General features: G+C 40.8%; 1 protein-coding gene across 1 annotated transcript in view; it reads left to right on the forward strand.

Moving 5' to 3' along the window:
- Window positions 1-356: 356 nt before the first annotated feature.
- LOC139660502 (acyl-coenzyme A oxidase-like protein) overlaps window positions 357-27,500 on the forward strand; it is a gene marked incomplete at its 5' end in the record, with an annotated part of 33,871 nt that continues 6,727 nt past the window's right edge. The window contains 9 exons of the mRNA XM_071538661.1: window positions 357-391; window positions 5,563-5,679; window positions 6,771-6,924; window positions 7,891-7,980; window positions 12,065-12,171; window positions 13,036-13,147; window positions 13,274-13,361; window positions 16,624-16,694; window positions 24,429-24,530. Of these exons, the coding sequence (XP_071394762.1) occupies window positions 357-391; window positions 5,563-5,679; window positions 6,771-6,924; window positions 7,891-7,980; window positions 12,065-12,171; window positions 13,036-13,147; window positions 13,274-13,361; window positions 16,624-16,694; window positions 24,429-24,530 (876 nt within the window). The remainder of the gene's footprint in view (window positions 392-5,562; window positions 5,680-6,770; window positions 6,925-7,890; window positions 7,981-12,064; window positions 12,172-13,035; window positions 13,148-13,273; window positions 13,362-16,623; window positions 16,695-24,428; window positions 24,531-27,500) is intronic.

A 27,500-nucleotide genomic window follows, 5' to 3' on the forward strand; every position in this document is an offset into this window, starting at 1 on the left:
AACACTATGACACTTGCATCGGATTGCTGTTCTCAGTTTGTCTATTTATATTGTATCTGTCCCTATCAAATAAACCATGAATAAATTTCATGTAGAAAGCCTGATGTAGATGGAAACAGTCAAGATGTTCATATGAGACGTCAGAAGTGCAGTGAAGTCAGTTTGTTCCTCAGATCTTCAACACTATTGATCATGATCAACAGTTGTGTGACGACAATATTCTGCAAAATAATAAGGATTTTTATTTCAGGTGTAATTGTGCAGCCCAGTGAAGGTTTTTGTGTAAAAATTTCAAGGCACACTGCAGCACACTGCTCTCTGCATCTAAATGACTGCTGTTTCCCTCTGACTTACAGCTGGGCCTCATCATCGCAGTCCGATACAGCCACAGGTACACACACACACACACACACACACACACACACACACACACACACACACGACTTTCTTTCAAGTGAATAGTCATTTCAGGAACAGAATAGTGCAACTAGTGTAATTATAGTTTAGAATTACAACGCCTTTGAAAAAGATTTCTGAGGTGTTTGTTATTGCTCCATCTATACAGCACACACACACACACACACACACACACACACACACACACACACACACACGTACACACACACACACACACTTGTGTTGTATTGCTTGCTGAGTGTCGGTGTGTGCATTTGTTTGTGTATGTGCATGCATGTGTGTTCTTGTGTATTTGTGTGTGTGTGTGTGTGCGTGTGTGTGTGTGTGTGCGTGTGTGTGTGTGTGTGTGTGTGTATCAGCATAGAGAACATCCCGTTCTGTGTGTATCCGCCCACACAGGGAGCCCTGCTTTGTTCCGCTGCTGCAACCACTGTTGCGTGTGTTCTCTGCATCCTCACATTTGACACGTGTGTGTGTGTGTGTGTGTGTGTGTGTGTGTGGCCTTTCTCCTATTTGTGTATTTGTTGTGTTTTTTTCCATAATTGACAGCTAACATTGTCTTCCATGTGTATGCAATATTTCCCAACCCTGTGACTGAGCCAAATCATTGATAATGTATTGATAAGTGTCAGTTATACATGAAGGCCAATAGGAACATCAGCCACTTTCTCTCAATTCTTTTGACTTTTTGGCGACAGGAGAATTCTGCAGGTCAATAAGAATATGAAGAGTTCATTTCCAAAGTGATGTACCCATAGTTTTGGATAAAAACAAAACACTGCAAGAAGTGCATCATTCAGTATCTCTAAAACAGTGGTTCTCAACGTGGGGTCCGGGGACCACCAGGGGTCCTAGAGGGCGTTCCAGGGGGTCCCCAGCAAACTGATGAATTATTAAGCTTCACCATTTTTTCATTTACAAGAAGTTAACACAATTAGAGAATGTAGAAGAATGACGGTTTTGATCATAGTTTCTCTGTTGTCTCTCTGCCTACAATACAGATAGACATGGGATTCTGGACAAAATCATATCTGACAATAAAAATATTCTCAGACAGAGAGTCAAAATCTCATCAAATGGGGGTCCGTGGCTCTAATGTGGACTAAATTAGGGTCCTTGATATGAAAAAAGTTGAGAATCACTGCTCTAAAATACAGAGGATCCAGAAAGTGTTTTTATTTTGTCAACCAACGACTGAAATACTACAGTAGCATTTATCCTTTAAAGATAATTTTGTGGCACATATTTCCAAATGGAGGATATCTCATTGTGGAATGGACCTGTTCACATATAGTTTGTTTTATTTCCACATGGGCAATGCTGGTTGTACCAAAGCATTTTAGCTACAGTTAGTTCATTTTCAGAGCCGGTCCCTGGACCAGTCTGGTCCACAGAGGTTAGGGTAACGCCACCAGGCGGCAGGTTGGCCTTGTGGTGAGAGTTAACATGTTGTACCTGACAGAGCGCAGGTTCGATCATCTCATATGAAGCTTCGAGTGCTGAACCCATTTTCGACCCGGTGTGCCAGAAACCCGTAACGCTTCAGAAGGCTTCGTTTCGCCCTCACTACCGACAGCCACATGTCAGTTTGACGCGTCCTTGAGCAAGACACTGAGTCTCTGTTCCAAGTCAGTCTGTATGAGAGCATCAGCTACATTCTGAAAAAGTAAAAAAAATACATACATATAGCATAAAAACAACGTCTAAATATATAACAACCAAGCTAGAAAAGTAAGTAGTGATTAGTGTGATAAGGTAGATTTGTCTCCTAATGTAGGTCACTGTGACTTTAGCCAGAGCCACTGAGAACTGCTCAGCCACTACAGTTAGGCCTATAGTCTTATATGAGTGATGATCTTAATGGGACACTATACATGTTAGCCTAGGGGTGACCACATTTTCAAACCCCCAAACCGGGACCCTTAAGTGGTTGTGTTTCACCAGATGGGAGGCAAAGGTCCCTCCTGAGCTGCCAGATTCAGATCACCGTCTGAAGTAGATCGCAACGGTGCTACTACTAGCTTGTAGCCACCGCTTATGTTTGGCCGTCTTAATATGATCTTTTACCTCGGCATTTCCACCGTGCGCGACCGAAAATGTTCTCTAGCAGTGTGTGCAGAACGCAGCATTTTCGTTGCCGGCTACTTCACGAAGAAAAGAGTAAAGCCTTCTGGAGATCTTTAGAAAATACCGACTTTCTCTTCGGCATGACGGCTAACCGTGAGCGTACTGACAGATTCTGTCAGACAGAGCCACAAGTGTCAGAGGCAACAGCCTTGATGACACATTGATTGATTGACACACAAATCAGTGTTGAATTCAGGCTCGTGGTGCATTGATTATGTTTTTTGATTGGGTTAGGTAATAATGAGCGGGACAGAACATGATACACGTCTATGTAAGCGCTGAAAACAAGTATAATACTATTATTATTATTTTAATTGTGGTGAAAACCGGGACAATTTGGTAGTGAATGTTGAAAACCGGGACATTTTAGTGTTTTACAGATCTTTGTCGGGACTCGGGACACCCATCTTGAAACCGGGACGATCCCGGACAAACCGGGACGTCTGGCCACCGTATGTTAGCCAGCTGTCTAACTTTTTTTATTTTTTATTTTATGAACTTTGTTTATTGATTTTTAAACACAAATTGACAATAATTTAAAGTGCTTGTAAAAAAAAAAAAAAAAAAAAACAACATACAATACACAGCAAATAAAGGAAAACACAACACAAACAGTCAGCTTGGTCATATTTCACATACTACGGTAAACACTATAACCTCATCAGGCCAGAATAAGGATAAATGCCAGCCGTCTAACTTAACTAGTCTCTACTCCTAAACACTCAGCTCAGTTAACCTGAACAAGCTGTTAGCTAGCTGACTAGCCAGCAGACTAAATGAACAACGCAACCTAATATTAACTACTGCTAAACACTGCTAATTGGCTTCTAGCTAGTGTGCTAATCAGATGTGTTTACAACAAGACAGTGATGGTTAGCTGACCAGATACTAAGTTCAGATGGATCAGTGATGAAATGATCAGTTCCCAGTCAGAAGCAGCACAGAATTGAACCATGTCCGTTCAGTTCTGTTGAGATGGACAAGCTGTATATTTTAGAAACAGCTGTTCTGAAAGAGCTGAGGACCTCCAACATGGCCGCCAGAGGATGTGTTACATCCACATCACCTGAAAGCCAAGCCCTGAACAGGCGGCCTCCCTTACCAACCTGCCTCTGTGTTTGTGTGTGTTTGTGTTTTTTTGCAGACAGAAGTTTCCACTGTGTAGGTGGATGCGTGGGAGGCAGGCGGGGGGGGGGGGGGGGAGGGAGGGGGTTTCCTCTGAGGCTGGTATCCCCGAACAGAGAAGGGGGGAGAGAGCAGTGTGTATGTGTGTGTGTGTTGGGCGGGGGGGGGGCAGTGTGTATGTATGTGTGTGTGTGTTGGGGGGGGCATGAAAGGACAAGTTGAATAGAGGTTGTGGTGGATTTGGCAGAAAAAAAAAGGACTTCCCCTGAGTCTGTAAACACACACATCTCTGTTTTTCTGTCTGATTGTTTACCAGGTTCAAATGGTTTCATTGGCTTGAAACATCAAGATTCAGATCAGAGGAGATATCTTCCAAGCCTCAGTGATAACAGTCATAATGGAAATAGTTTGAATAGTTTGCAGTCAGGATTAGAGTTTCATCAAATATTGGATGTGGTCCAGTCAGTATGATGGATATGATGCAGTTTGATTGATTGAATGCGACATTTTGATCAGATTCCACACAACTATTCATGATTGTGTGATGTGGTTCTTCTTCTTCTTCTTCTTCTTCTTCTTCTTCTTCTTCTTCTTCGTCTTCTTCTTCTTCTTCTTCTCCTCCTCCTCCTCCTCGTGTCCCATGATGCTCTAAATGCTGTTTCAGAGGCTTTCTCTCGGGGAAACACTGAATAATTGTCAGTTTTTTGTTTTCTTTTCAAATTTAAAGATATTGAATATCAGCATAAAGTATTGGCTATCAGTAGTTTCAGTCCAAAAATATCAGTGTTGTTATCTGCTTTCAGTGTCAGATTCTCCAACACTTTGCCCACAGAAAATTTCTCGCTTCCTTTTACGAGAGAATGGGAGATGCAATTTTAACAATAACAAAAACACTTAATGATAACAGCCTGATCGAACATCTACTTTTAATTCGATTTAAATCAGATGTTACCTTTCTTGGCACTGAAGACATCATCGATTGCCTGGAATTTTTCCACAAAAGATTTGAGTATGAAATAAAGAAATTAAGTGTGTTTGCTTCCAGTGATGAAAACTGAAATAATGAAGCAATGAATTGTTGTAATCACACTGTACTTTGCTCACACTCAAACTACAGTACAGGAATACTGACGTCAGACAGGCAAAATGATCTCAAAACACACACACACACACACACACACACACACACCAGAGACACCTGTGCTGTTGGTTTACACTAGATTCGCTCACTGATAAACTTTTCGTCATGCTGCAGGTGCAGAGTGTGTGTGTGTGTGTGTGTGTGTGTGTGTGTGTGACCACATCATACACACACCCACACCTCAGTGGGAACACACACTCTACAAAACCTTTTGGTGACGGCACACAGATGCTCCAAAGGAAGCGCTGATGAAAGGACACATGTGCACACACACACACACACACACACATCACTTCAAAACACCCAGACATGTTTCATTTCCTCATGAAATCTTCATTCTACTCGTTTTACGTATTTATTGCCTTCTTCTCTCTCTCTCTCGCTCTCTTTCAGACTTGAATGAACATTTCCTCTCTCAGTTCAAGTCAAAGGTGTTCTGTTGACATGACTGTGATAAAAACAATATTACTATATTCTACATTACTATGTCTGGGTAACAAAGCAGTTTCCAAAAAATAAAAATGAGTATTTCCCTTCTTCTCTACTCAGGTAATAACCCTAGTTTTAGCGTAAACATCATACATGGTTTAGAAATGGGAGATTTCACATGTGACTTTGTAAGGAAATAGGCATCAAAGCTTCATTAACCTGAATAATTTAACCTGAATCTCTCCTTCTCTCTCTCTCTCTCTCTCTCTCTCTCTCTCTCTGTCTCTCTCTCTCTCTCTTTCTCTCTCTCTCTCTCTCTCCAGTCGTCGACAGTTCGGTCCGAAGGATCAGGACGAGGTGAAGATCATCGAGCACCAGACTCAGTACCTGAGACTGATGCCTCACCTGGCTGCAGCTCTGGCTCTCACCTTCACTACCAGGTAATGACAGACTGGCAGAGGGCAAAATATATCTGTGGCTAGGGCTGCAACTAACGATTATTTTCATTGTCGATTAATCTGTTGATTATTTTCTTGATTAATTGATTAGTTGTTTGGGTTATAAACTGTCAGACAATGGTGAAAAATGTGGATCAGTGTTTCCCAAAGCCCAAGATGACGTCCTCAAATGTCTTGTTTTGTCCACAACCCAAAGATATTCAGTTTACTGTCATAGAGGAGGAAAGAAACCAGAAAATATTCACATTTAAGAAGCTGGAATCAGAGAATTTTGACTTATTTTTCTTAAAAAATTACTCAAACCGATTAATCGATTATCAAAATAGTTGGCAATTAATTTAGTTGACAACTAATCGATTAATCGATTAATCGTTGCAGCTCTATCTGTGGCAGCCCTGCAGCTCGTCCAACGTGCGTGAAACTGAACCACAGCAATGTGAAAGGAGAGCAGTTGACAAAGCTTTAAAGATGTAATAAGTAATATGTAAAAGTAATATACAGTATAATAATAATAATTGATAGGGCTCTGCTCCGTTTCGGAACAAAAATTCCCTGCTTGTTGGAATTTCAATTTTCATGCATGCAGAGTCAGATAACAGGAAAGTTTTATTTTTCTTATTACAAGTATTGGTAAATAAAAAGGCAGATAAACTCTGACTCCCAGTTGGAGAGCATAATGTGGCAAGCTAGAAATATAAACAAAAATGAATTAGGATTAATATGTACTTTTTTTTTTCTTTTAAAGACCCAGGTTGAGACCACTTTCTGTCTATTCTAAACTGAGGGTTGAGGTGGGTTTACCCTGCACTAAATTAGAAATTAGACGACCATTTGATGAAATGTAAAGATACTAGCTTTAACTATTGTGCAGGATACTTTGTTTACTGTAGTTTATCAACATGTATAAACCCTGTTTTGGAATGAAAGAATGAAAGTCTTCAGATTGACTGGTAGCTTGTGTATTTCTGTCTCTTATGTGTGCATACGTGCCTCCCTGTGCCTGTGTGTGTGTGTGTGCATGTGTGTGTGTGTGTGTGTGTGTGTGTGTGTGTGCTGCCTGTCGTGTGTTTCAGGCATGCGGCAGCCATGATGGACGATGTCCTGTGCAGCGGGAAGGATCTGGGCAGCAGCAGGTCTCTGCAGGCCCTGATGGCCGGACTCAAGGCCTACAGCACCTGGCAGAACCTGCAGTGTCTGCAGGAGTGCAGAGAGTGTACCGGGGGCATGGTCAGTGTGTGTGTGTGTGTGTGTGTGTGTGTGTGTGTGTGTGTGTGTGTGTTCTTATACTTCTATCCTCGTGAGAACCAGTTTGAGTTTTAGAGTTTTAGACCTTCAGAGTGAGGACATTTTGGTTGATCCTCACTATTTCAAGGGATTAGATTAAGGTTTGGATTTGAGTTTAGGTTTAAGATTAGTATTAGGATCAGGTTTAGGTTAGGGTTAGACTTAAGGTTAGGCATGTAGTGGTGACGGTTAAGAACTAGTAGTAGTAGCAGTAGTAGTAGTCGTAGTAGTAACAGCAGTAATAATAATAGTTGTAGTAGTATTAATGATAGTAATAGCAGTAGTAGTATTAATAGTAGCAGCAATTGTATTAATAGTTGTAGTAGGCCTAATAGTAAAGGTAGTAATAGCAGTAATAACAGCAGTAGAAGCAGTAGTAGTAGTATTAATAGTAGTGGTAGTAGTAGTAGTAATAGTAGTAGCGTTGGTAGTATTAGTAATATTTATTGCAGTAGTAAGGGTAGAAATAGTAGTAACAATAGTAGCAGTAGTAAAATTAGTAGTAGTGGTTGGACTAGTAGCAGTTGTAGTAATAGTAGTTGTAGTAGTAGTAATCATAGCATTAGCAGTAGTGGTAGTTGTAGTAATAAAAGTAATAGTAGTGATCTTAATAGTAGTAGTAGTAGTAGAGGGTAGTGACAACAGCAGCAGTAAACATACTGTACTAAATCTACTGTGTATTATTTTTAGGGTTTTATGATGGAGAGTAGTAGAAGTACTAGTTAGTAGGATACTGTACCGGATGTTTTGTCCTACTCTGAAGTTTTTGTGTTTTTATTAGTAGTAATAGTAGTAGTAGGAGTGATAGTAGTAGTAGCAGTAGTAGTAGTAGTAGTAGTAGTAGGAGGAGGAGGAGGAGGAGGAGGAGGAGGATACTGTACTGAATCTACTGTATGTTTTTACCTGCAGGGTTTCATGATGGAGAACCGTATCTCCGCTCTGAAGTGCGACTCGGATGTCTTCGTCACCTACGAAGGAGACAACGTGGTGATGCTGCAGGTAGGACAGCCAATCAGCAGCCTGGGTTCCACCACAGGGTCAACAGACTGACCAACCGGCCAGTCAGCCACAGCAGGGAAAATCCATTAGTGACCCGCTGGGAGTATCTGGGAAGAGAAAACACATCGTCTCCCACATGCAGGCACCGCTTGGTGTTTTCCATGGTTTTACACTCTTGGATGATCCTACATAGTAAAAAAAACAAAAAAAAAACAAGTGAAAATTGTAATATAATAATAATAATAATATTCTTAAATTGTATTGCACTTTTCAGAACAAAGTTACGTGCTTCACAATCAACAGAGACAAAAGACAAAGGACAGATCAATAGATCAGTGAGGTAAAAGTAATAAAATAGAAGTTAATAATAATAATAAACAATAAATAAACAAAAGTTAAGGAACTTGTGAAGTTGTACTAGGCTATATGTTTTTTCATCAAAGTTGTATTTAGAAAAAATGTTGCTTCTGAAACGGCCAATCAGAACACAGTTGGGTTGTAGTACTGGCAGCCAATCACACTGTATTGTCTGACTAACTGACTAACTAACTGTCTAACTGACTAACTAACTGTCTAACTGACTGACTAACTGAGTAACTAACTAGCTGACTAACTGACTAACTAACTCACTAACTAGTTGTCCAGAGTTCTGGTTAGAGCAGGCTTGGCCAGGCTAAACCCTGGACAGACATGTCCTCTGGTCCTAAACTGACCTCCCTGTCCTCATCTGTCGCAGAAGAACTTTCTCCTTCGGTCACAAGGCTTCCAGCTCCGCTCGACATTTGAAAGCGACCATTGTCATCCGCTGAAGCCAGAATGCATTAAGTTGGGTTGTAGTACTGGCAGCCAATCAGAGCAGTGGCTCTGCTCGTGCCTACGACCGGATCACAGCCGTGCTGATATACAGTACTGCTCGAGTGTGATATTGCTGTTATACGACAGCTGTATAAACAAAGCTATTCATCAAGTAATGGGTGATTTTTGTCTTTTATTCGTCTCCGCCAACAAAAACAGTTCCCTCAGGATTCACTACCAAGTGTTGCCAAGCAACAGCTAACTGTTTCCCGACTGCAGGCTAGCTAGCTACTTTGAGGTTTACACAGACGAATTCAACTTACTTTCTTCCCAAACGTCCTCCTCCTGTACCCATATTTGTACTGTCGCTACTAGGTATGAATGAAGTTAGAGTTTTGTGTAGACATTGGGAATATCTGGTAAGCATTTGTATGTTGCACAACACTGTATTGTCTGCTAGAAGTGCTAACCAGCCGGTTAGCTAGCCAGCTACTCGGTTAACGTCAGATAAAGTTGTTGTGATCCGCTTTTTATTTCTCCTCGCAAGAAGCTCCAGGCAGAGCTTTCTCTGCACAGATAAACGTTATGTGTGAACGCAGCCTAGTCATGGCTATATCAGAACACCTGTGAAGCGGAGTGATACATACAGTAAAACGTCCAGTGATGTTATACTGTATATCAGCACTCATCGAATGTCAAATTACTCGACCGGAACTAACTGTTGGTATGAATTATTTTCACTTGACAAAAGGTGTGTTTCATCGATTCAAGGCAATGATATAATATTGTAGGAAAAACGAAAAACACGCCCCTTTAAAATGTAAAATGTCAGATCTCAGTGTGCAGAAGCCCTGAGAATGCTGTTGCCGCTGGAGGTCAGTCAGGTCCAGCTGTAACTCAATCAGCATCAATCAATCAGCATGTGTGTTTGTGTACTCCGGCCATACCTCTCTAGGCATTAGCTCAGATAAAAATAGATAAAACATGATAAAAGCTTACCTGAACTGAACTGCCTGTCCTTGTTTGATGTAAAACAGTCCATGTTTTTATATTATAGCCACAAATTCCTAAATGATGTAATTCATATTATCTATAAATATCGTATTTTGAAAAGGACCTGTTTTTAAGTTCAGATAAAGAGTATTTTTAAGTCGTTTTAAGTCATGCGCTAAGAATCAGCACAGCACCGCCAAATATGCACAGTACAGTCAGACACTTTGATGTAGATTTGTGCACCACTGCTCATGCAGAAAATGCACATAAAATGAGATGCAAAGTACAGTATCACTTAGAGAGAAGATGGTGCGCTATATCGACAAACTGCTTCACAACACGGCCGTGTCATCATCAGCAGCGTGACTAAGCCTGGCTTCAACACAAAACAGCAGCACGGTTATCGTCGTCTAAAGCAGTAGTTAGTTAAGTAAAACAGCAGCTGGTTCTGAAAATACCAAGCACACATCTCGTGCACCTGAAATTATTCTTTAGTTTTCCAGACCTACAGTGAAACTAATGCTGGGTTTCATTCTTATTCATCTCCCTATGGCTTAAGTTGTGAAACAAATTGATCCTGTTTACAGTCAAAGCTGAATGCTGCGCAAAATGTTTCCCTCATATACAGGAAATGTTCTACATAGAATAAATGGCCATTAATCCTTTATGTGGGAGCTTGTGTTTGGCCATTTTGTGAATGTCAGGTTTGCTGCTAAAGATAGTGAAGAAACTGGCTAACTAGTTGTCCATGGTTAGGGTTAGACCAGGTTTGACCAAGTTCTAACTCACTAACTAACTGACTAAGTGACTAAGTGGCTAACTGGCTAACTAACTGACTAACTGGCTAACTGGCTAACTAAGTAACTGACTAACTGGCTAGCTAACTAACTAACTAACTAACTAACTGGCTAACTAACTAACTAACTAACTAACTAACTGACCAACTGGTCAACTAACTAACTAACTAACTAACTAACTAACTAACTAACTGACTAAATGGCTAACTAACTGACTAACTGGCTAACTGGCTAACTAACTAACTGACTAACTGGGTAACTAACTAACTAAATACTAACTGACTAACTGGCTAACTAACTTACTAACTGACTAACTAACTGACTAAGTGGCTAACTGGCTAACTAACTGACTAAGTGGTTAACTGGCTAACTAACTAACTGACTAACTGGCTAAGTAACTAACTAACTAACTAACTAACTAACTAACTGACTAAATGGCTAACTAACTGACTAACTGGCTAACTGGCTAACTAACTAACTGGTAACTAACTAACTAACTGACTAACTGACTAACTGGCTAACTAACTTACTAACTGACTGGCTAACTAACTAACTAACTAACTGACTAACTGGCTAACTAACTGACTAAGTGGCTAACTGGCTAACTGGCTAACTAACTAACTAACTAACTAACTGACGAACTGACTAACTGGCTAACTAACTGACTAAGTGGCTAACTGGCTAACTAACTAACTGGCTAACTAACTAACTAACGTTAACTGACTAACTGTCTAACTGGCTAACTAACTAACTAACTAACTAACTGACTAACTAACTTACTAACTAGAGCAGGCTTGGCCAGGCTAAACCCTGGACAGTGGAGACATGTCCTCTGGTCCTAAACTGACCTCCCTGTCCTCATCTGTCGCAGAAGAACTTTCTCCTTCGGTCACAAGGCTTCCAGCTCCACTTGACATTTGAAAGCGACCATTGTCATCTGCTGAAGCCAGAATGCATTAAGTGAATGTCCAGAGGCACACAAATCTGATTTTTCTCGCATTGAAGACAGATTGGAGCCTCTGTGGGAGCCTGTGCAGAGGGAGCCGGGTTCACAATGTATGTGAAGATGTCACGTTGTAATTCGGTTAGCTCAGTATTCAGTGCAAAGCCTCAATAAATACAGTCATGAGAGACACATCACATTTTCAGGCCAAGTGAGGGCACACAGTGTTGACATCTGAAAACACCAGATCTCAATGGTCAGACTGAAAATTTCCCATCAAAACAAAGTCAAGGAGAGATGGTGTTTCTGCTTGGCAAATGGTTCCCAAATTCTGGTCCTGGGACTCCCAGGGGTCACTGAGGTTTTCCCAGGGGGGTCAGCAGAATCTGAGTTAAAGATAAAAGGTTTAACTTTAAGGTTTAAGGTTTAAGTACCAAGGAATGAATGTAAATCGGTAGAAAGCACTTGCAAGTGTAATGAGGACGTGTGTGTGTGTGTGTGTGTGTGTGTGTGTGTGTGTGTGTGTGTGTGTGTGTGCGTGCATGCTCTCTTCCAGGTGGTGGTGCGGGAGCTGATGTCCCAGTACACTCGTCAGATGGGGAACAGCCTGGTGGGCGGGTTCAGAAACTGGACCGATAGTGTTTCAGACAGCCTGCGAACCAGGTCAGAACAACCAATCAGATACAGCCTTGGTAGTAGTGGGCGGGGTCATTAAAACTGTCATTCAATACCGTCTCAGACAGCCAAAAACAAGAAGTAGAGACTGCCAGTCTTCTCGGCAATAGTCGTGTTTGTTTACAGTTATTATACTTATGTCTCAAAATCCATGTGATATTGATTTATTGATGTTAAAATGCACCTTTAACAACATACACTCGTTTGAAGACGGTCCTCCCAGTGGCAGCAATCAATTCTGACATTTAATTTACAGCATAAATTATTCGGTTGCATGGGTCTGCCTGCAGAGGTTTTCAAACAGCCACAGTTTGGAGGCGGGTCAACATGCAAAATGTTTCTGAAATAGAGACAATGTGACCTATTTTGTTTTAGGCCAGAATGACTCGACTTGTGGAAACTTCATTTAAACACGCCGGCTGGTATTTATTTTTCCTCTATCTGTCCTGTCCAAACTTCATGACAAACCTGTCTGTTAAAAGCACTAAATAAATGTTAAAAAAAAAGATAAATAAATGCCTCAACCAACCAGTCATCAGACTATTCCTTGTAACTTATGAAGGCTTCATAGGGAGCAAAACTCTAATTTTGTGGCTAGTTGAGAGACAGTAGAGTTTTGTGTTACAATATACAAATTTGCTTCTACTGTATAACATGCACAAAGCAATTGTCTGTTATACTAATGCAGGATAGATGCAGTGGAAATCCATAAAATCCATGAAAAGTCTCTCTCTCACACACACACACACACACACACACACACACACACACACACACACACACACACACACATTATTGCATTATCATACCATACAGCCGTGCAGTAGATCATGTCTCCCTCTCTGTCTGTAGTTTCCTAGGCTTCAGTGCGGACCGGGTGGGCGACCTCAGTTTTCTGCTGAAGGCCCTGGCCTACAGAGAGAGAGTCCTCCAGCGCAGCCTGGCAGCCAGACTCTACGCCAAGGTGTGTGTGTGTGTGTGTGTGTGTGTGTGTGTGTGTGTGTGTGTGTGTGTGTGACAGAGATAGAGAGAGAGAGAGAGACCAGGATGTATTGTGTCACCAGTTGTTTCTCTTATTGTCCTGTTCCAGTTGGAGAAGAATAAAGATCCGTACTTTGATGCCTGGAACTCCTGTCTGCACCACATCAGCAGCCTGGCTCTGGCTCACATACACACAGGTACTAACAATCAATACTAACCCAATCAATCAATCAATCAACCCATCAATCAATAAATCAGTCAATCTAAACTTTATTGATATAGCACTTTTCGTACAAGTGAATGCAAGTGCTTTGCAGTGCAGTAGATGACAGGAAATGGACAAGTTACAGCAATAGAGACCAAAACTGCTACTGCTACTACTACTATTACTATTGCTATTGATACTATTACTTCTCCTACTACTACTACTACTACCACTACTACTACTACTACTAATATTACTATTGCTATTGATGCTATTACTTCTCCTACTACTACTACTACTACTACTATTACTGTTGCTATTGATACTATTACTTCTACTACTACTACTACTACTACTACTACTACTACTACCACTACTACTACTACTACTACAATTACTATTGCTATTGATACTATTACTTCTCCTACTACTACTACTACTACTACTACCACTACTACTATTACTATTGCTATTGATACTATTACTTCTACTACTACTACTACTACTACTACTACTACTACCACTACTACTACTACTACTACAATTACTATTGCTATTGATACTATTACTTCTCCTACTACTACTACTACTACTACTACTACTCCTACTACCACTACTACTACTACTATTACTATTGCTATTGATACTATTACTTCTCCTACTACTGCTACTACTACTACTACCACTACTACTACTACTACTACTACTATTACTATTGCTATTGAAACTATTACTACTCCTACTACTGCTGTTACTGCTGCTACTGCTGCTACTACTACTACTGCATCCATCACTTCTAGTATTACTATCAGCCCCCCCCCCCCACTACTGCTGTCACTACTATAGCAACTACTGCTGCTGCTACTGCCACTGCTAATTCTACTTCTACTACTGGTACTACATACCGCTATTGGTACTACTACTGGTACTTTGGCATTTCATACTACCAGCTAATACCAACAGTGAATACCAACTATAACTACGTCATGCCTATTACACTAGTATTACTACTATTACTACTAATAATAATGATGATAATACTTCTGATATTATTAGACTATACTTATTATTTTATATACAGATGTTCAAATTATTATTTAGTAGAATGCAGTGTTCTTCATGCTGTTGCACAGTTGGCAGTTGGGTGATGATGCAACACAGTTGTTATTTTGGTGTGTGTGTGAGGGAGAGTGTCTCTGTGTGTGTGTGTGTGTGTGTGTGTGTGCGTGCATGTGTACATGCGTGTGTGTGTGTGAGAGAGAGGGAGAGTGAAAGAGTGTGATTAAATGTACCTGTGTGTGTACTGTATTTGAGTGCCTTTTTTTACTGGAATCAGTTGTGTGTGTGTTTGTGTGTTTATGTGTGTGTGTGTGTGTGTGTGTGTGCGTGTGTGTGTGTGTGTGAGCGGTTGCGCACGTGTTTTTGTGTTTTATGTTGCTGTGTGTGTCATTACATGTTTTTTGCACATTCTTTGAACCAGCTAGACAAACTGAAAAAAAGACACCTTTTCTCACCTAGAAGACCATAACCTTTCCATTCTCTCTCTCTGCCCTCCCACACACACACACACACACACACACACACACACACACACACCTTTGCAGAGAGTTGCCCTACAGTGCCAAAGCAGGCCCAGATCTGTGATGTTTAGGAGATGAGAGAGAGAGAGAGAGAGAGAGAGAGAGAGAGAGAAGAGGTAAGGAAAGAAAAACAGGGAAAGAGAGGATGGGAAGGAGAGAGCAGAAGTGAGAAGTGAGAGAGGAAGTGAGGGAGAGAGACATAGAGAAAGACAGAGAGAGAGAGAGAGCGAGAAAGACAGAGTGGGAGAGAAAAAAGAGAGAGAGACAGAGAAAAAGATGAAAAACAGAGCGAGAGAGCGAGAGAGAGCGGGCGGCCAGGCTCGCCGTGTGAAAGGTGAGCTGTGTGGAAATATTAAAACCTCACAGATGTGTGTCAGAAATATAACGCACATTAAAAAAAAAAAAAAAGTAAAAAAAAAAAAGACAAAAAGAAATGTAGAAGGTGTGTGTTGCTTTGTTGTGGCCGCTGTCTTCTGGCCTTACCGGCTGCTTTATATGCACCGCAGAGGATATGACAAATATAAGAATCTATCATTTATTTAAAGCAGTGGTTCTCAACCTTTTTCATATCAAGGACCCCTAATTTAGTCCACATTTGGGCCCCAGACCCCCCATTTGATGAGATTTTGTCTCTCAGACCCAAATCTGAGAATATTTTTTATTGTCAGATATGATTTTGTCCAGAATCCCATGACTATCTGTATTGTAGGTAGAGAGATAACAGAGAAACTATGATCAAAGAAGTCATCCGTCTACATTCTCTAACCGTGTTAACTTCTTGTAAATGAATTAATGCTGAAGTTTAACAATTCATCAATTTGCTGGGGACCCCCTGGAACCCTCTCAAGGACCCCTGGTGGTCCCCGGACCCCACGTTGAGAACCACTGATTTAAAGGATGATGAAAACACAACTCGTGTAAACAATATAGAATATATAGAGTATAGAAATAAACAATATAGAAACGTTGCATAGAAAGTTTTAACTGCAAGTCTGAAGCAGTGTTGAATGTATTTTCCCCCAAAAAAATTATGAAGTTAATTATCAATTACACAGATTGACAGCTTGTATTTTCATATGTTCACATCCTACATAATTTTCAGATTTCAGATTTTTCATGTATTTTTCTTCATCTGGGTATGTTCTGCTGTTATTTTGCACACCCTGCATATCAGCTGTGAACTCATATATTTTCATGTTTTTTGTTTCATTCATATATTTTTTACTTAATATGCTGTAATGTTATAGCTGTAATGTTATATTTGATACACCCCATTTCCTCTATTTTTCTGCTTTATCCTATTATTTGTTACTGCAGCGACTCACATTAAAGATTCATCTATTCTAATCTAATCTGAAACTAAAGTTTTAAAAAGAAAGTTAGTAATTTAAGTTGAAATATTTCTCCCATAGCAGCGTTGGGACCCAAAATTAACCTTTGGACTCGTTTTCTGATTCACTAAATTGACTAAATTTGCGATTTAAAAAACTTTTAAACCCCCCCGGCCTACATCAAATACACAACCGCTTCACGTCTTTTATATGATGCAGTGTGAAGCTTAAAGCCCGTCAGGTTCCTGTGTGTTAGTGTGTGTGTGTGTGTGTGTGGCTGTTGACCTCTGACCCCTGGTGGTGATCCGGCTGTTTGTTTTGCCCCCTGTGTGTTTCTGCTCAGTCACCCTGCAGCAGTTTGCTCTGGCTGTTGAACGCTGTCCTGTGGAGGAGGACCGCACCTTGCTAACAAAGGTATGTGTGTGTGTGTGTGTGTGTGTGTATCAGTGTGTATTTGAGTATGTATACGGTATGTATGTGTTGGTCTCTGTGTGTGTAATATATGTGTGTGTTTGTGTGTGTGTATGTTTATGTTCGTTTATATGTTTTTGTGGGTTTTTTTGTGTTTGTATGTATGTTTGTGTGTGTGTGTGTGTGTGTGTGTGTGTGTTGCTGTGTTTCATTCTGTGTGTGTGTTTTTATGTGTGTATTCATGTTTTTGCATGTTTGTCTGTTGTATGTGTATGTTTATGTTCATTTGTATGTTTTTTGTGTTTGTACGTATGTTTGGGTTAGTGTGTGTGTGTGTTTCAGTATGTGTGTGTGTCTTTGTGCCTGTGCGTAACTTGTATCGTGTTTGAGTGTGAACATAAGGTATGTATTTGTTGGTCTCTAAATGTGTGTTTGTGTGTGTGTGTGTGTGTTTGTGTGTGTGAAACCAGTTTTCCACTCCTCTTTTGTGTCTCAGGCTTGTAGAGGAAACCTTGAGTTCTCATTCTGAGTCAGCCCACTCTTCTCTATGGAAACTTCACACACACACACACAAACACACACACACACACACACACACACACACACACAAACACACACACACACACACACAAACACACACACACACACACACACATACACACCCAGGGCAGAACATGGAACATGCGTGTCTGTCATGTCAACAGAAAAAAAAGACAAAAGAAATGACAACAAATGAGGAGTTTTGTTCCAAAAATACTACTCCTACTCCTACTACTACAAAATGATTGATAGCAAAAAATATATAACAAGTTACTGTACTTTTGAAGGGTCTATGTGTAATATTTCTGCTGTACTGAAGCATAATATGCCTAGTAAATATCAGCAGGTTCCTGAATGGTAGTGAGTGAAACAAAGTGAACAGAGATTTCTGCATTCAGAAGCACAGGAGCGGGCCGAGGCTGAAGGCCCTCCCGCCGCCACCAAGGTCCCTTCAAAAATATGGCAATTTCTTTTTTACCTTGCTTGTTGGCAACAAACACACATCGGAAAATATAATTTCAGACTCTATTGCGAATCGGTAGGGTGTCCTGGTAAATTCGGCATGTATATAATCCTCCAAACGTCCTCCAATCCTCCTTATACCTTCGAAATGTTCCCCAGACCCACAGACAGGCAGGAGTCGTGGTGATGTCAGGATCCTGATCACAGCAAGGGTCCACTGACTGAAGAAAATGCCCTAACTCTGTAAAGCATGATAGAAGGTTCATTGTCGTTGCTTCTGAAACAGTCCGACCTGCCCACCATGCTGATGGCCGTCTCGCTCTACGGACGGGCAGAGTGTTGTTGCCATGACAACGCTGATACGATAGAGGCCAGCACTGGACCAGAACTTACACATAGACCCTTTAGAGCAGTGATTCTCAGCCTTTTTCATATCAAGGACCCCTAATTTAGTCCACATTAGGGCCACAGACCCACATTTGATGACATTTCGTCTCTCGGACCCAAATCTGAGAATATTTTTATTGTTAGATGTGATTTTGAGAATCCCAGAATCCCATGACTATCTGTACTGTAGGTAAAGAGATAACAGTGAAACTATGATCAAAATAGTCATTCTTCTGCATTCTCTAATTGTGTTAGCTTCTTGTAAATTAAATAGGGCTGAAGTTTAGCAATTCATCAGTTTGCTGGGGACCCCCTGGAACCCCCTCAAGGACCCCTGGTGGTCCCCGGACCCCATGTTGAGAACCACTGGAGCGATCACACCTACAGTTGGTTTTCTTTAATTTGAAGCATCATGGAAAAGTTGACTTTGTTGCATTTTTTGTATTTCAGTCAGAGACACTTACGTCAAAGGAGATTATAGCACTAATGGTTATACAGTTGTATTTGGCGGAAAAGGCTCTGCTCTTGATGGTGCTCCCCAATGAATCCAAGCAGCATGCGAGAGATTCTGTGGGGAGCGCAATAAACCCCCCCAAGGCATAGTAGACATATCATTAAAGGAATAGTTCACCCAAAAATGAAAATTCTGTCATCTACTCACCCTCATGCATCAAATGAAGCACAGGTGAAATTTGTTAGTCCATATAACACACAGGGAGGCTGCAGCACAACTTGGTAGCAGCCTTCTCCAAAACAACTGAAGTCAATGGGGACCTGTTCTTTAGAGCTCCAAAACAAAAACAGCCAAACAATCACACTGTGAATAGAAAGACCTATACACCATTATTTGTTGCAAATCAATCAGCTGTAGTTCAGATTTGCACTAAATGATGGTGTAAATATACTGTAGGTCTTTTTGGAACTCTGAAGAACTGGTCCCCACTGACTTCAGTTGTTTTGGAGAAGGCTGCTATGGAGTTGTGCTGCAGCCTCCCTGTGTGTTATATGGACAAACTTCACCTGTGTTTCAACTGGCATGAGGGGGAGGAGATGATGACAGAATTTTCATTTTTGGGTGAACTATTCCTTTAATAATATGAACCAACATAAAACCAGATAGAGATAGCTTGCACAAGCATCCTGGGAGCAGATAATACAGGAGGAGGTTGGGGTGGAGGAGGGAGTTTGACTTTTTGAATGTGATTGGTGATGAGAGTCAGCTTGGATTGGACGCTGATAGCCAATCAGCTGATGGCGTGCACGGCTTCAGTGTTCTGCCTGAACTAACGCGATGCTTCTTTTGGTTCATTTAGGTTCACAATGACCAATTACAAGTGAATTAGGGCTTGTAAACAAAAGTCACATGACTCACAACTAGCTTGTTTACCGGACAGAGTTTTAGTAACCTGGAGGGTCAACAGTGATGATGAAATCTTCTCCACTGTCTGTTCTAAACAGCCGGTGTCTGGTCGCTCTTTCCCGGGAAAAAATCCTCTGCCGCACAGGAAGTGATGCGTTTTACGTTTCCTGGTTTGTTTGGAATAAACGGAAGAAGAAGAAGAAGAAGAACTGGGTAGTTAGCATGAGCAGCGATAGCCACCATGGCTGAACAGACAAAGAGAAGAGAAACTCAAACTGCAGCAACAGAAAATCCAAGCTCCGCCCACACACTGTTTGATTGACAGGTGATCTGTGGGAAGAGCAGAGCAGAAACACCACAGTGATGATGGAGACTGAATAAATAATCAGGAACTCATGGATTAACACTGTGACTTATATTGTGTTGAAAAGTAAAACAAATGTGTTGAAAACGACACATCTTGTTAAGTGCAGAAGTGGGAGTTTTGGTATGAAGGTGGTGAATTATATTATATTATATTATATTATATTATGTCTCTCTCTGTCTGTATGAGTGGGGTTAAAAGCCATCCAGACCCTCTTTAGGGGAAACACCTAGCGCACGTTACACCGTCTCCGTTTCTTTCATCTGAATACCTGCAGCCTGCCTCTGAAATATCACTCGTGTGTGGATGTGTATGTTGTTTTTTTTCTTTTTTAAGGGGGGAGTGTGTGGTGTGTTTTTTATTGTTTTTGCATTTGTTTGATGATTTTGCTATAGGGGATGTAGAGTGGGGTGTAGAGTGGGGTGTAGGGGGGGCGGAGGGCGGGGGGAGGGGGGGGGGCACGAGACGAGAGAAACGGAGCGAGAGAGAGTAAGACAGATAGAGAGTTTCATATTTGGTTTCAGTGTGAGAGTGAAACGCAGCAGCTGAGGAAATGTCATGAGGTTCATATCGTTCTGTTCGAGGCTCCTCCCTGTGTGAATCCACTTCAGTCCGGATTTACAGGGACATTTCATTTTAGTACAACATTTCTCTTTTTCAGTGTGCCTGCCAGGTATGATATCTACTGTATATTTGCAGGGTTTCATTCCAAAACACTATACTATTTTGGAAAAAAAATGTTGCTAGCTGAAATTCATCACGCAATATTTGAAAAAGGTAGATGCTTCTGCCCTCCAAAAATGAATTTTTCAAATTCAAATGTCTGAGAGTGGCTCCTAACTTCAACACTAACCCATAATGTGCCTCACTTCACAGTCAGTATGGGAGACTGGGTGTCATTTATTTTTAAACTGGTGGATACCTCATTTTAGAAAAGTTATGCTACCTAAAATATGGCAATATTTGAAAAACAGAAATGATTCTGTCCTCAAAAAATGAACTCTTTTATAAAAAAATGTCTTAAGACGACTCCTAACTCAACACTAACCCATAATGTGCTGAACTTTCATGCCAGCAGTCAATATGGGGGAGTTGGTGTAAAAAGTTGGTGTAAATATATTTTTGTAAATGTTGGATAATTTTGGAACGAAACTCTTCATTTTTAAACGTAGGTTATTCCCAGGGAAAGTCAGCTGTTCATCCTTTTTCTTATTCAGATATTTTTATTAAGATTTATATTTGTTATACAACAATTAAACACAAGTAACCCTCCCAAAGAGCAATTAACATTAGACAACTCACTCACTCACATACACTTCTACATATACTTATCCATACAAAAACACCTGTGCTCATTTCCCTAACAGGAGAAGAAGAAGAAAACAAAAAGAGGGTAAAGCTATTGATTATGTTGTATCAACAGAGGGAAATTCAAGCTCAAAATAGGATAGAAAAACTGATCGTCCTTATTGAACAGTGCCATGCTTCACATTCAGTTCAATACAGTTACAAACAGTCACACCTGAAGCTGCTCAGTACCAGGTGGGGGGGGTTCAGTGCCTGGTCAGACTTCCCCAGCCGCTGTGGGATTTAAACCGACAACCTTCTGAGTCACAAACAGGCTTCGGTCCAGAGAAAGCTCGACTCTCCGACGTTAGATCTTCTCCCCTCTCGTCTCTTTGGTTTCCTTCGGTATAAACAGTTTACTGACGTCACCTTACGGGAATTCTGGGTATTGAAGTTCAAAAGAAGTTTCTGAATAACAGACCTCAAACCGCTCTTTTACGGTTGCAGTTCTGCTGGGACTTTTTGGCCAAAGCTTGTCAGTTACTTTCAGCTGATTGATGTCTGTGGAAAGTAGCTGTGTGATGAGCAGGATGATGTGCAGACAGACGGCCGGTATCGCTAAATCAGCCGCGACAGGGCGGTTTGAGACCCGACTGTACATCAGTGGTTCTCAACGTGGGGTCCGGGGACCACCAGGGGTCCTCGAGGAGGTTCCAGGGGGTCCCCAGTAAACTGATGAATTGTTAAACTTCAGCATTATTTAATTTACAAGACGTTAACACAATTAGAGAATGTAGAAGAATGACTGTTTTGATCATAGTCTCTCTGTTATCTCTCTACCTACAGTACAGATAGTCATGGGATTCTGGACAAAATCATATCTAACAATAAAAATATTCTCAGTTTTGAGTCAGAGTGGCCGCTCATGTGAACTAACTGAGGGTTTCTTGATATGAAAAAAGGTTGAGAATCACTGCTGTACATTAAATAACAGCTGACAGGGCGTTTTTTTTACTGTGAATGTGGACATGAAAGTGATGCAGCGAGGTAGGCTAAAGAAACCTGTTTTATGGCTTCTTAGAGCGGTTTAGGGCCGGGCGATAATTCAATATCATCATTTATCGTCTTTCAGTGGAATCATATGGTGATGATGACATGGTGATTTTGGGATATCGTGACGCACAATTCTGCTGTCTGACCTGATGATGACAAGCAAATTCTATTCAAAAACTCTCACAAAATGAGTTATGAAACATTTTAGAAATATTTTTTGAAAATTTCATCACTCCTGACATTACCATTCGATTCAATGGGATGAGCATTAATTTGTTTAACGTGAATTTGCATATGTGAGCCATATCATGATCTATATCATCATAAAAAAAAATGGATTATCATGATATTGATTTCAACTACAACGGTTACTAACGCATGTGTACAAACTGAGAGATTTTCCCTAAAGCAGTGGTTCTCAACGTGGGGTCCGGGGACCACCAGGGGTCCCTCAGGGGTTTCCAGGGGGTCCCAAGCAAACTGATGAATTGTTAAACTTCACCATTATTTCATTTACAACACAATTAGAGAATGAGGAAGAATGACTGTTTTGATCATAGTTTCTCTGTTATCTGTCTTCTACAGCAGTGGTTCTCAACATGGGGTCCGGGGACCACCAGGGGTCCTTGACAGAGTTCCAGGGGGTCCCCAGCAAATTGATGAATTGTTAAACTTCAGAATTATTTCATTTACAAGAAGTTAACACAATTAGAGAATGTAGAAGAATGACTGTTTTGATCATAGTTTCTCTGTTATCTGTCTTCTACAGTACAGATAGTCATGGAATTTTGGACAAAATCATATCTAACAATAGAAATATTCTCAGATTTGGGTTTGAGAGACAAAATCTCATCAAATGGGGGTCTGTGGCTCTGATGTGGACTAAATTATGGTCCTTGATATGAAAAAGGTTGAGGATCCCTGCCCTCAAGTATTGTACTTACATGAGAATAAAAAAAACAGGTGAAAACAAGAAAGATCAGAAACATCGCTTCACTTCACTTCAACCAGTGAAGGAAGGCTAACTGTGAATTATGGGAATTATCAACATGGATGGCCAGCCAGATTTTTTTTTAGCTGAAAGCAACTATTTGCATAAAGAAAAAGCTTTTCCAAACATTTTCTGCTTATGATCAAATGAGCCGGACTCCGGTGTTCAGGTCAGAGGTGATCATGTTGTCGACGCAGGTGTGTTTTGTTTTCCACTCCTTGCTTTGATCTCATGTGGCGGTTAGCTCTGAAACACAAATACACGCGTGTACACACACACACACAAACACACAAACACACACACACATACACACACACAGAAGCTGTGAAGAGACCCTCTATTAAAGCAGCCATGTCTGTTTTTCCATTTCCTCTCTGTTCACACTGAGGTGGAAACAAAACAGCCTGTTGTTCACGCTCACTAACCAGATGCTTTTCTGTCCCAACAACAACACTGACTTCACACTCAACCAATACAACTAACTTTACTCAAATTTCACTTTTCCAAGACAGTGTTGCAGCTAAAGATAAAGAGCGATGCCGGCACACTTTCCTCCAACAGCCAGTGTTTATGTGAAGATTAGCATGTATTTAGTGAGGTAATCAGATAATTGATGCTGTTTTCTTTATGCAGCAAGTTTATAAAAGAGTTTCCTGTGTCTGCCTGGTTGGTTTTGAATCTTGAATCCTGTTTGAAGTATCACACTAGAGGTCTGCACGGGCCTGGAAATTAAGCCCAAGCCCGCGACGTTCAGGCCCAAAACCAGACCCGAAACCCGAAATCAAAACGTTCCTATTTAAAAGTCAGAGCCTCGTGGTCTGTGTATTTTCTATTTTCTTTTCAGAAACAGAAATGTAAAAATCCACATCAAAATCCACATGTAGAACAGAAAATTAAGTAGTAAAACAAAAATGAAAAAAGCCCATTTGGTATTTGAGAGAGAGAGAGAGAGAGAGAGGGAGAGAGAGAGAGAGAGGGAGAGAGAGAGGGAGAGAGAGAGGGAGAGAGAGAGAGAGAGAGAGAGAGACAGAGAGAGAGAGACAGAGAGAGAGAGACAGAGAGAGAGAGAGAGAGAGAGAGAGAGAGAGAGATCACACAAAGATTTTAAAGAGAAATCGTAGGATTTTCTCTAAATAAATCATCTGTTGGATTATGATCACAACCATTCGTTCGGCTTTGTGAAGCCTTTGTGAGCTACTTTCTGTGTGTGTGTGTGTGTGTGTGTGTGTGTGTGTGTGTGTGTATCGTGTGAAGCAAAGTGAATAAAGTGTCCCTGCTGTGTGTTTGGTGCAGTTCTGCCTGCTGCACGGCTCCAGTCTGCTGTACCAGGAGAGAGGCTGGTACCTGGAGCACCACTACCTGACTCCCAGCAGCAGCCGGCAGATCCGCAGCCAGGTAACACACACACACACACACACACACACACACACACACACACACACACACACACACACACACGTGTGTCTTACCAGTGACTTCAATCATTCTCTAACCCTAAGCTAACTTTAACCTTCAACCTAAATGTCCTGACTCCAAAGGTCTAAAACTCAAAATGATTCTCAAAAGGATAGAAGTACAAGAAAACAAACACACACACACACACACACACACACACACTCACACATACACACACACACACACACAAATACAGACCCGCTTGCCGCACCTCTACCTGACTCCTAAGCACCAGCTGGATGATTGGTTGTCAGATGTTCTGCAGGTTTCTATCCGGATTCATTTTTGTTGCCGAAAATAAATTGGGGCAGTATTGGATCCCATTTGCTAATCTTTCTGTTTTTAAAATTGGCCAAATAATGTAAAGTACAAATGACATTTGACAAAGTTTATTTTAATATATTTTAATATATAATGCGTTACTTAAAAAAAAAAAAGTATATATGTCTGCTTTTGCATGTTTTTTTTTTTTTTGTCCCCTTTCCCCTTCGAGAAGTCCTTTAGTCCTCTTGCTAGGCCGTCATTGTAAATAAGAATTTGTTCTTAATTGACCTGCCTGGTTAAATAAAGGTTAAATAATTTTTTTTTTTTTTAAATATATACATTAGATGTTGCTCCATCCTTGCTTCAGAAAGCCATGAAATACTGGAATGACCTTTTTTATTTTTATTTTCATTCGTCGAAACCCATCAGAATCCACCTCAACGAGTAAAGAAATGCATAACAGAGGAACCCTCAAATTATTAGTGTTGTTAAACATCATTAACATAATTTTCACTCCTCCCTATTCGTTTTCACTTCTGACTGAAAGGAGGCGAGATCAGGAATCCATTAGATACTGTACAGGCTGAACTATTTTTAACAGTTAGGTCTGGAGCCAAAATGCCTCATGACAAGAGAGTAAACATCCGCTGAATGGATGCCAGCACCAACATGTCAATACTGTAGTATCTGGTTAACATGCTGTGTGATAAAAGGGGTGTGTGTGTGTGTGTTTGTATGCGTAGGAGTGTGCGTGTGGGTGTGTGTGTGTGTGTGTGTGTCACCACTGTTTTATCACAGCTACGTGAGAACAACTGTACTAGCAGACTGCTGGGACTCACTGACAGGCAGAGTACACAACACACACACACACACACACACACACACACACACACACACACTTTTCAGTCAGTGGAACTCATCCTGTTTCACACTTCGGCACCAAGTGGAAATAAATAAATGCGCTGAATAAGATAAAGATATAGAGAAGAGAGAGTGTGGTAGGAAGCGGAGACAGTGAGAGAGAGGAAGAGAAACACTGCGAGATTAAGTCTGAAACGAGGACAGTGGGGCTTCCCCGCTCACATCAGTGTTCCTGTCATCATTTGGTCCAGTAAGTGTCTAACCTGATTGATTATGATTGACTTTATGTTTGTCAGTCAATCGGGAACATAACTGAACCCAACACTTCTGCTTCTTATTTTGACCGATTCAAGCAGAGAGGTTGATTACCTAAGTATTTGGGCAAATAGCTAAAGTTGGTCTGTTTTGCAGAAGTGTCACTGGTTTAAAAACCTGGTGACCCAAAAAAGAGCTAGACTGAAAAGCTGATGATTCAGCTATAAAAAAGACTAACTTAAAGGAAAAATCCATCCTAAAACACTGTTAAAAAAAAAACCTAGCTATTCGTGATGTACCTGACATTTCTGAGTCCATTTTGTTGTTTGGTGTATTTTTCTTATTCCAGTGGATAACTGGCCAAACGTAAACGACGTGATGTCATGTTGAAATATTTCCAGTGCAGCTAAGATGGAGTTTGATATGAGAAAATGTTTCAGGATGTAAAACCTCAGCGGTAAACGTCAGGTTTTGGTGTCAGTCCCTCAGAATCAAAGAGCGAGGGCTTCTCTCTAGAGCCGCCATTTTGCACCGAGAGACGTTCAACAATCATACAGGGAGAAATCCATCGTAGAAGAGGAGAGAGAGACCAATTTCTCCACCCACAGGAGCAGGAGAGAGACCAGAATGCAATGCAGCAGCAGAGAGACAGGTCGGCTGATTATCAAATCCAAGAACGTGAGAAGAGAGAAGCTTCCTGACAGTTTGAGACGGACCGTGTGCTTCACGTCACGCGTGTGATTAATTAAAGACACACAGCTGTTCATCTTCCCAGCTGTTAACTGGCTCTGTGCCGCAGACTGCAGCACTGAATCTTTTTTTTTTTATCTCTTTATTTTTGTAGTTTTTGTTTTAGTGGAACAGAATTAATCGCCAACTATTTTTATAATCCATTAATCGGTTTAATCAGAGTAATTTTTTAAGCAAAATAAGTCAAAATTCTCTGATTCCAGCTTCTTAAATGTGAATATTTTCTGGTTTCTTTACTCCTCTATGACAGTAAACTGAATATCTTTTGGTTGTGGACAAAACAAGACATTTGAGGACGTCATCTTGGGCTTTGGGAAACACTGATCCACATTTTTCACCATTTTCTGACATTTTATAGACCAAACAACTAATGGATTAATCGAGAAAATAATCGACAATGAAAATAATCGTTAGTTGCAGCCCTATTACTTTCCCAGGAAGAAAGAGAGGCATAAAGAGAAAACATCAACAGGGCATCAAGTAAGGACCGCCTCAAGTCCATATGAGTCTCAGTCCATCTAGTCCTCAAAGTAAGTTAAAGTGACTATTGTCTTATGACATTTATCTAACAAGTTCACATACAAACCCATTTTGGAAAATAAATATATATATATATAAATGTGATAATACTGGTAAACCACATACATAAAGTCAAGAGACAAAAATGTGCATAAACGGCGTAAATTTGGGAAAATGTAAAAATCAGTCAGTCCCTGCCTATGCCAATGCTCAATGCCCATGTGCAGTTTCAGATTGATTGGCCAACCCAGGGCCAACTCT

The sequence above is a fragment of the Centroberyx affinis genome, unplaced genomic scaffold (assembly GCF_046629955.1).
Source record: "Centroberyx affinis isolate AG114_WGS23_722 - 3 ecotype Tasmania unplaced genomic scaffold, CSIRO-AGI_Caff_v1 ptg003325l_1, whole genome shotgun sequence".
NCBI classification, from domain to species: Eukaryota; Metazoa; Chordata; class Actinopteri; order Beryciformes; family Berycidae; genus Centroberyx; species Centroberyx affinis.